This window comes from Agrilus planipennis, unplaced genomic scaffold (genome assembly GCF_000699045.2).
Source record: "Agrilus planipennis isolate EAB-ADULT unplaced genomic scaffold, Apla_2.0 scaffold337, whole genome shotgun sequence".
NCBI lineage: Eukaryota > Metazoa > Arthropoda > Insecta > Coleoptera > Buprestidae > Agrilus > Agrilus planipennis.
Window position 1 is genome coordinate 175533 of NW_020442013.1, and position 10807 is coordinate 186339.

The 10807-nt window shown below is 32.6% G+C and overlaps 1 protein-coding gene across 11 annotated transcripts in view; it reads left to right on the forward strand.

Moving 5' to 3' along the window:
• The window catches only part of LOC108742110 (transcription factor HNF-4 homolog), a 41154-nt gene extending 31321 nt beyond the window's left edge, over positions 1–9833 (forward strand). For 5 of the 11 annotated variants that reach the window (XM_018477149.2, XM_018477145.2, XM_018477146.2 and 2 more), the window contains exons 7-9: positions 3210–3362; positions 8513–8749; positions 9121–9833. In XM_018477149.2, the coding sequence (XP_018332651.1) occupies positions 3210–3362; positions 8513–8749; positions 9121–9431 (701 nt within the window). In that variant the 3' untranslated portion in view covers positions 9432–9833. The remainder of the gene's footprint in view (positions 1–3209; positions 3363–8512; positions 8750–9120) is intronic. The other 6 variants (XM_018477148.2, XM_018477151.2, XM_018477152.2 and 3 more) reach the window with 4 other exon arrangements.
• The last annotated feature ends 974 nt before the right edge of the window (positions 9834–10807 follow it).

Sequence of the window (10807 nt, forward strand, 5' to 3'; positions counted from 1 at the left end):
GGAAAGAGTGGAAGTGCGTGTCCAACCAGTCTTAGGATTGACGATCCTGATGATAACGAATTCTTGTTATTTAAAAATTACTTGCATTTTGAAAATATCTTTAAATACTTCTGAATTATTACATTACATATTGTGATAATTAATTTATAAAAAAAAAATGTATTTATCTCTCGTTTGCTTAAGCTTGATATTTCTTTACAAGGTCTGTCTAAATTTATAGTTATCGTTGAAAAACATGCGTATTCCTACTTATTAACACGCATGATTCTAAAAAAAAATTGTTATGTAACGCAAGAGGATGAGGAAGTATCCTAAATTAATGTGCTACTAATAAAAACAAAAATTTTAAATGTTTACACATATATTCAAGTACCTAAGTAATGATAATTAATAAACCGAAAAAAAAAAAAAAGAATTATGTAAGAGTTTATTTGTTTAAAAAAGGTCAGGTAGTTATGTTTTCTATGAAATTATTGTTTTTAAAGATAGTTAACTTTGAAGTTAATGTAAGACAAACGGTCGTTTTTTCATTTTTTAAAACCTGGATAAATACCTGATTAATAAGCAAGGTAGCGAAACCTCTGACCTGACTGAACAGTCCGTTGTATGTAAATGAGTTTTTAATAATAGTTCAATTTTGAATAATTTTGTGTAAAAATATAATCTACCGTCGTTTATTTGCAATGAACGTTGACATTCAGTAAATTTAACAATCGATAGTCGATTATGTAGAAAATCTATGGTAACAGTGTTACGAAAAAAGTTTCATGATTCTTCTTATCAGCAGATATAAAAATAAAGTCTTCAGTCATATGGATTAGTTAGAACTTCACTTATCACTAAATGATAATCGTATCTTACAATTTTTTTGGTCTGTTTGCAGTTCTTAAGGAATTATGATTAGAAATTGTACTACTTAATATCCTTACCCTTAGAATAATCATATCCAATTAGTAAAATAGACGTTTAACATTGTCAGATAATAATTAATGATTCGTAACACTTACCGGAAGGAAAAACAGCAACAACAACAGCATTAAATCATGAATGAGTAATTAGTTATGTTGGGAAGCCTACTGTTTCCGTTGCACCAGATGGGACAAAGTCTGATAATGAGTCACACTTCTTTGGAAAGATTGTGAACCTACATAGAATTATGATAACGGACTATGCGATGACACCTTCATATAACAAATCCTACAGTTGTTTTAGCGCCTATCAATTAATTGATTGTTGCTAACGTAGTGAGAATGTTGCAGGGGTAAGCAATTAAATGCTTATTTTTTCCCTGATAATACGATAGAATATATGTAAAATAACTCGTTAAATTTAGTTGCATGTAATTCTTAAAGAAAAGAAATAATTGAGGTCCATTTTTACTAATTGTAAATAATTTATAAATCGAAATTGATTTTAAATGGAACATTTTTCCGTGAGTTATACCTAAAGGAATTGCAGTGTAACATCCCATATACAGCAGCTGAAATATGCACAAATGATTTATTTACGTATACAGATAAATACATATATATATGATTTTGTTCTTGTTCTGCAATTTGTTGTTAATTCGTTTAATTTATTCTATCATTTTTATTTTTAAAAATTGAGAAAATTGAAACGTGTATATTAACTAATAAATTCTGGTATTAAATTAATTTACATAGCACGCTGCAATAGGCTTATTACACCCCGTATATTCGTGAATAATTTGCATTAGTTAATTAAATTAGTAAATCGTAAATTAAAAATGACTGGTAACTTATTAATTTTATAAACCAGTTGTACATTTTCTAAAAATGGTAATAATATTTATAATAGTAGATACATGCATGTATCTTCTGTATATAAATTGCAGCTGTACACGTACGTAAATCATACTACGTAACCTTGAAATCAAAATTAACACTAAAATTAGTGATATAAAAAATAGGCACACTTGATGGAAAACAAACACAAAAACCTGTTTACCGCGGTGATGGATATTTTTTAATCTTCAACTAAAATACGTGACGTAAGATAATAAAAAACGTATGCAATAAAATTAAAGTCATTATAAAGGTATAGTCGGCTAATTAATAAAAAATAATATTCATCACAATAATGTTTCAAAAATTTAATCGATATCGAACATCAAGATATCTACCTAGTTCTTGGAAAAAATGAGTAGGTAAAGAATTATGAGAAAATCGTGGTAATAATGTTATTAATTAATAATGTGACTGATAATAGTACACGGTATGCTACAACAAAGCTGGTTTTGTAAAAAGGGCTGCTCTCAAAGCATTTACATATGGGTACATTTTATTTTTAAAAAAATGGTTTTATGAGGCACTAGAAACATCGATTTGCCATCAAAATTTATTTTGTCAAGTGAAAATTTCATTTGTAGAGTACAAAGTAATGCATGAACATATTATAGTGATTGTAATATGTTAAAGTGGTATTAAGTAAAAATCTAAATACAATTTCAAGTACTTTGAAAAATTATTGACAATTTTAAAGCATGTTTTCTTACAGTGCTGGTATAGTTTTGCTTTAAATACATACGTGCATGAAAAATAGAATTTAGATTTTGTTCAAGGATTGGGAGTGATGTTAAATTGAAAAAGGAACCGAAATGTTTACAAAAGAATAAGTAAATTGCTTAAATACTTAGTATACTAGTAAATGTACTAATTATGATTATTTAAGCGGGAAAATTTATTTCAAAAAAGTTGGCATGTAATGACATTTAATAAAAAAAAATTGCCATGACTAATTTTGAGTTTAGCTGATCTATTCGGCGGAGTAGATAATCGAGTTCGTGATGATAATAAAAAGAAACAACCTGAAATTTAATTTCTTGTGTTGATTCAATTTGATCTACGGATTTAGAGTTTAAAGCAACTCTCAATTTTGCTCATATTTTAGTTAATACTAATACATTTTTGTCATTTACTTTTGACATGCTTCATTTTTTATTAAATGAACTAAATAAGTTACAGTGTAGTTTCCAATTTGACAAGATCTCTTGATTCTTTTGTATACGTTTTTGGATATTGTTGCCATATGGAAGTTGTTCATTTATTAACAAAACACCATCGATAAGCAGACGTTGTTGCGCTAACAAAATGAAGTGGATAGGAGCTTTTTTGTGCCCTCCTAATTCGCGAGGTCCTAACCCGTATGTAAATGTAAAGCCTTCATAATAATAAGATGATCCGACACAGTAGTGGTGTTACCAGACTCTCGGATGTCACCAGATTTGGACATTTCACGAGTCGGGAGCCGCATCATTGACGAATTGGTCAAGCCCATGACGGAGGTCCAAGTCGACGACACCGAGTTCGCCTGTCTAAAAGCCATCGTCTTCTTTGATCCCAGTAAGTAATCTTACATTTTAATAAACTATTAATAAGTATGAAATTAACAAGGATGGGATAATGCCTAGTTCCCTCCCATATACCTGTTTTGACGTGACAACGTCTTATAATTCGATGGAGCCGGCTGCACGCACGAAAAAACATGACTCATGCGGCGTTACCTCGCTCTGAGGCGTTCCATTTAAGGCTTGAAGTGCAAGCGAGAGCGCGGAACGAGCGACAAAGAGGCACAATCGGCCTCCGCGTTCGGCAGCGTTCGACATCTGTCTCTCTCCTACTTGAGTGAGCGATGCGTCCGCGTGGACAGCTGCTATACAATAATACATTTCCATTTACCTCCTTCTCTATATCCATACAAAATATCTATCAAACAAATAAAATTAAAATTTTCTTTTGAAAAATGAAACCATTCCATCAGTATTTTCTTATGACGTTGTCACGTTCAACTATCGTCAGTAAACCGACTTTACAGACAATCGATTTTTTTAAATTAGGGTTAAAATTTTCGGTATGTCGAATTCCCTCCTAATTATACATCAATTGCCTACCGTCGGCTAAAACTAATAGAGTTTTTCTAGATGATTGAATCAAAAAGCTAGACGCACACGAATTTCCAAACATTGTATTTGTTAAGGTAGTGGGCAACCATTTTAAAATTAAATAAATAAACTTTTCATAACTGATATGTGTTCTCTTTCTGAAATTATTTTATCTTTAATTTACTGAAGTACTGAAGTGCACTATAAATATAGATGTATTTTCCATAAATAAAATCAGTAAGTAGTCGTTAACTTAATTATCGGAGCTGATATGAACGGGAGGGAACTCGGCTAGTATCCGGGAGGGAATTCGACTATTTATATTTTAACCAAAACTACCTGCGACAGGGAATTCGGCATCACCGCAAGGATGAGCTCCATAAATAAAAACGGTCACCAGCCCTTACTGAAGACAATAGACAATATTGTGAATTTATAAAAGAAAAATTATCTAAAATTTTAAAAATTCCAATCGTAAGGTTGGCTACCCTGAAATCAATCTACCCATGTGCGCGCTTACTGATCGGAAAGGGGGATTCCCCGTCGTTTTTTTCGGCTTCGATAAAATGACTAAAGAAAGTGTTATTATTTATAATAGGCTGTANGCAAGAAAGTTGAAATTGTTCTCATTGAAATACATTTCATTTTATTCAAAAGAATCAAATGATTTACTAATAGTCTTTTGTTTCAATACTAAATTCCTAGGTCCCGACAATGCTCCAGATTGTTGTTAAGTTTAAGAAAATCATCGTAGAAATGATTTAATAAGAAAAGCGAACAGGGGCGGTGAGCATGATTTCGTTGGATAGGAAGTCAGATAACATCAAAAAAATTGTAAGGCCCCCAAGTGGTGTTAGCCCACCAGCCCCCCCCAATTCGCAGTCAGATTTTCTCAAACAATTTAGTGTTTTCTTTAGTGCTTTGTTATATCTGATATAGATGATCATAGTAATTACTCAAAAGCCTGCAATTATGAGTTTAACTTTTACCTAAGTCTTGAAAGGCTTGTTGGACAAGATTATTTGTAACTTTAAAGAAGATAAGATATTCTATATATATAATCACAAAACACGACAAATTATACATTATAATAAGAAGTCGGTTTAGTGGCTTAGTTTGTACGTTATCCCTAAAAAGCAATATTTTTAATATTCATAGAAGACTTAATAAAAAAACATTCTTTTATAGCTAAAGTCGACGATCTGAACTTGCATCTACTTGTGCATACAGAAAATCTGGTTTTAATGTAAATTGGACATAATTAAAACATAAATTAACACACGTGTTTAGGTGTTCGTTTCAAAATCGTGCTTCAAATTAAGGTGTTGCAATGACTTTCACCTTGAAAATGCAGCCAAGTTGCATATTTCGTCAGTTGAAATGTTTATCTTTCTTTCAATTTTTTATACTTTACTGTGTATTTAAACTATTGACAAGAAATCCAAATGCTTTCGAAAGTGTTTGCCTTGTAGCTCTAGGTAAATATAATTCCAATTACATAATACCAGATGTTAAATATTAATAGTAACGTTTAATAATATGACATTTAGATGAGATCTGAATGAAAATAGATCCCGAAGCTTGTTCTTCGTGGTTCTAAATGTTGTTTTGCATTTATGTATATTTAGGTCTTCCTTTTTTGAGTTTTCATTTGGGTTTACAAGTGTTTTTCAAAATAATTACCCAACTATGTTACGTTACACCGTTAAAGTTTTGATATATCTATGTTTATTTTGAAAGTCCTTTACCAACGAGTTGAATTATGTAATCAAAGTCACAGTAACACAATAATGTCTAGTTGGTATCTAACAGAAAAGATATCCGGTAATATATTGTTGTCATTGCCAATAAATGTTTAAAATAAACATTGATGAATGTACATATGTCACTGTTAAATGCCTACATTTATACCGATGTATTAGAATCATTTCAGCAATGTATTAATATATTATTGCATAATTACTGTATTGATACCTTCATGTATCAGCGAAAGGACCAAAAAAATTAACAATTGCTTATTACTTTTTTATATATCCACTAGTGTTTGTATTTTTGAAAATTCGTTCCATGAAAATTGGTTAAAAAAGACTGGAAATTATGAATGATTTTCTTTCATTTCTCAGAAGCACATCTTATTCAAAGCAAATGTAACTTTTCGGCATCCTGGGAATTCCCAACCCCATGTATTTCTTCAAATTATAAAATTCTTAACTAGCCCGTAATACTACAATTTTTGCAAATGCACCGTTGAGTTAACATATAGATCTGCCTCTGCATTCTACTTCAAAAATAGCAAAAAATCATTTGATTTTTTTGTATGCTCAATGGATATTTGCTTATCATCATCATCATCATAATATCGTCAGTCCTAAGACTGGTTGGACACGCATCTCCACTCTTCCCTATCATGAGCTAATCTTCGCATTTCCCTAAAACTATAACAGCCCACATCCTTAACTATTTGCGAACAGTAATTTAATCTAGGTCTACGTCTACCCCTCCTAACTTCCGTTTCTGCCTCCTATGTCTCTTACTAGACCTTCATGCCTGAGAAGGTGTCCTACTTAACCTATCTCCCCTATTTTTTATTGACTTCCATAGAATCCTCTGTTCTCCTACTCTTTCCAATGTCTCTTCATTTCTAACCTTCTCTATCCACGATATCCTCACCATTCGCCTGTAACACCACATTTCGAACGTTTTTAACCTTTTCTTTTCCGCCGCGTCCACTGTCCATATTTTGCACCCGTACAGCGCCCCGCTCCAAACATACACTTTAAATAACCTTTTTCGAATTTCTAAATTAACCGTTCGCTTGCATAGAAATGATTTTTTTTTTATTGAAGGTGACTCGATCCTACGCTATCCTCTGCTTTATACTACTTCCGTCCTGACTTATCTGACTTCCTAGATACCTACAATCGGTCGCTTCTTCTAATTTTTCGTCTCCTATCTTTATATTCGCTCTTTCCCTACTTTTGCTTATACGGTTTATATTTACTGAAAGATTCACTATTTTTGCAGTAAGCAAAAAAAACAGGAAGTATAGTGTGCCATAAAGTTTTTCGCTATTTTAGCCGATTTCTCGATCCTACGTATTTACTTACGATTGAATACCTACAAAATATGCGTCAGTTGCACAAACTATCGTGCGAGTAACCCTAGTATTCTTTAATACCTACTTATATGAATGTTGACTTAACAAAACTTACAAAATTTTCCACGTACATGTGTAATGAGCTCAAATGACAATAATTATTTATTCGAGGCCAGTTATTCAACCTTGCTCGATAGCATTAATGTATGCAAGCAAGAAAGTTGAAATTGTTCTCATTGAAATACATTTCATTTTATTCAAAAGAATCAAATGATTTACTAATAGTCTTTTGTTTCAATACTAAATTCCTAGGTCCCGACAATGCTCCAGATTGTTGTTAAGTTTAAGAAAATCATCGTAGAAATGATTTAATAAGAAAAGCGAACAGGGGCGGTGAGCATGATTTCGTTGGATAGGAAGTCAGATAACATCAAAAAAATTGTAAGGGTAGGATAAAAAGGGAGGAGGAGTTCACATAAACCAAGGGAGTAATAATTGTCTAATAGGTAAATCGTGAATTAAAATTATTAATTAATTGGCTCCATGAATTGTGGATGAACTGATGAATTTGTAATTATTTTAAAATTGAAATAACATCTTCGGGTGACCCAATTTTTATATTTTTTAATGAAGATCGAAGACGCTATCAAAATAATAGCAGACACGACAACTGTAGGGATAGATATAGAGAGGCAAAAGATTCGTTTGCTCAGATTTGCAGGTGATATAGCAATATTAGCGTCTAGCAAGGAGGAGTTAGAGATAGGTTTAAATAAAATGGAAGCGGTATCGACAAAACAGTATTGTATGAAAATAAATAAAAGTAAAACAAAAATACTGGTATGCAAGGGAAGAAAAAGTAGGGAAAGAGCCAATATAAAGATAGGAGACGAAAAATTAAAAGAAGTGGCTGATTTTAGGTATCTAGGAAGTCAGATAAGTCAGCACGGAAGGATTAGTAGGGATACAAAGCAGAGAATAGCGCAGGGTTGAGTCGCCTTCAATAAAAACAAGTCATTTCTATGCGCGCGAATGGTTAATTTAGAAATTCGAAAAAGATTATTAAAGATGTGTGTTTGATGCGAAACATGGGGTTACCGTGGATAGAGATGGTTAGATATGAAAAGGTGTTTGAAAAAATAAGAGAACAGAGGTCTCTGTAGTGATCAATAATAAATAGGCGAGATAGGTTTCATGCAGGGCTAGGCAGAGACATATTAAAAGTATAAACAGGAGTTAAGAGGAGTGGTGGTAGACCTGGATTAGATTACTGTTCACGATTAGTTAAAGATTGTGGGATGTTCCAGTTTTAGGTAAATACGAAGATTAGCTCAGGATAGTAGAGAGTGGGGGTGCGTGTTCAACCATTCTAAGGACTGACGACCTTATGATGATTATAATGAATTTAAGTGTTAACTTTTTTCTGCTGTTTTTACATGAAAGATGTGGATCAGTTTCCACATTTTGGAGAGTTATAAAGAAAAAAGCGGATTATTACTAAGTTTCTCCCTCAGATGCAAAAGGTCTCAGTGAACCGCAACGAATTAAGGCCCTGCGTTACCAAATCCAGGTCAACCTAGAAGACTACATAAGTGACAGGCAGTATGACAGCAGAGGACGTTTTGGTGAACTTTTACTGACTCTTCCCGCTCTACAATCAATCACCTGGCAAATGATTGAGCAGATACAGTTTGCCAAATTGTTTGGAGTGGCCCATATTGACAGCCTTTTACAGGAAATGCTATTAGGAGGTACCCATTTCTTATCCTTTTTGAACTGTTGCAACTTTTCTTTTTCTTTTCTTTTCTTTCTTTTTTCTTGCAAATATACTGTAAATAGCATGCACAACCAAAGAGCATTCCATGAGCAATCAATTTTGCTGTAGTTCATGAGAAAATGCTTGAGATGAAATTATGACTACAATGCTGTAGGTAGTTTAAACTAATCTTTTAGATTATTTTACTTTTGAGTTTGTTTGTTCAGTATCAAAATCCTTATGGCATGCATTCTTTTACTCATTATCTATCTATCGAGATAAATTTACGTGTAGATGAAAGCTTGTAGTTATGAAATCTTTATTTTCCCTTTCCTCCTTCACCTTCCCGTGTCTAATGATGAGTAGAACCTGTTCCAGGAGCCACGTTGGACACGATAACGGCCCCAGTGCCGCTCTCCGCTAACGCTTACCAGACTGCCCATAGCAACCATAGCGATTCGTCGGAAGACCCCAGCACCCCGTCAGCGGTATCACAATGTAGCAGTCCTAATGAACCGTACCTGTCCAATGGTAATCTTGCCAGTCCGCCCGCGGTCGCAACCGAAAACGGTTCCAGCATCCTGGTCCTCAGGGAAATAACTCCCATTGGTGGTGACGCTTATCGGGTACCATTCAAACAAGAACCAAAAATGGAAGCGGAACAACAGTCTTTTTAGTGCTCACAATATATTCGGTGCCAAGGGTGAAAGACTGATAGCTATTTGAGAGCTCAAGAACTTTTGTGAGTAGTGAAATATTTTTTTAATACGTTGGTATTTGAGAAACACAATGAACGAGTATTAAAACTGCAGTGATTGTGATCATGCTCTGCCTCGTCTTACAGGACTGTTTAAGACGTTGCAATTATTATTTTTATTATTATCGTTATTATCAATACACTAATAAATATCAGGGAGTCTTAAGTTGTAGTAGATAATGGAACGTTTTACTTGAGGATTGGGCACTACGCTTGTTGTGGCTGTGAAAAGTCGTACCATTTCGTGTAGGTCAATAGATTAATGGCGCAGCTAGTAAACTTAAATTTTATAACCAAAATAATTCGTAAAAATTGAAAGTAATCGACCCCCCAAGAAAACATTACGAAAAATGGTTTTAAATCGATTTGACTAAAGCTTTGAGGAAATGTATTTTTAGATCATTAAAGAAACCTTAATGATCACAAATTCTGACAATGAGTTGTTTTTCAAGAATTTTTCATCGTCGCAAAAAACTGTACGAAAAATGGTTTTAAGTCAATTTGGCTAAAACTTTGAGAAAATGTAGTTTATGTCGTGTTGATAGAAAGCTCTCAAAGAATATCTATTTTTAGATCATTAAAAAAACTTTAATGATAACAAATTCCAATAACGCATTGTCCTTTAAGAATTTTTCATCGTCGCAAGAAACCTTACGAAAAATGGTTTTATGTCAATTTTGCTTAAACTTTGAAAAAATGTAGTTTATGTCGTGTTGATAAAAAGCTCTCAAAGAATATCTATTTTTAGATCATTAAAGAAACTTTAATGATAACAAATTCCAATAACGCATTGTCTTTTAAGAATTTTTCATCGTCGCAAGAAACCTTACGGAAAATGGTTTTAAGTCAATTTGGCTAAAACTTTGAGGAAATCTAATTTATGTCGTATTGATAGAAAGCTCTCAAAGAATATCTATTTTTGAAACATTAAAGAAACTTTAATGATCACAAATTCCGGCAATGAGGTTTTTTTACGAATTTTTCATCGTCACAAGAAACCTTACGAATAATGGTTTTAAATCAATTTGGTTAAAACTTTGAGGTAATGTAGTTTATGTCGTATTGATAAAAAGCTCTAAAATTTTGGAACTATTACGTGGTTGTAATAAAATTATGAAACTTTTATAATAATTTATTTCCTAACATAAAATAATTGTACAAATTCAATTACCTTAAACTTTATCTCGAAACTTCGTTTAACATTTAAGACAATTGGTAACATAAATGTTCGAAATTACGCATATTTGAAAAAAATTAAATGAAGATTTACTAGCTGCGAATTACTTCTTGTTGACT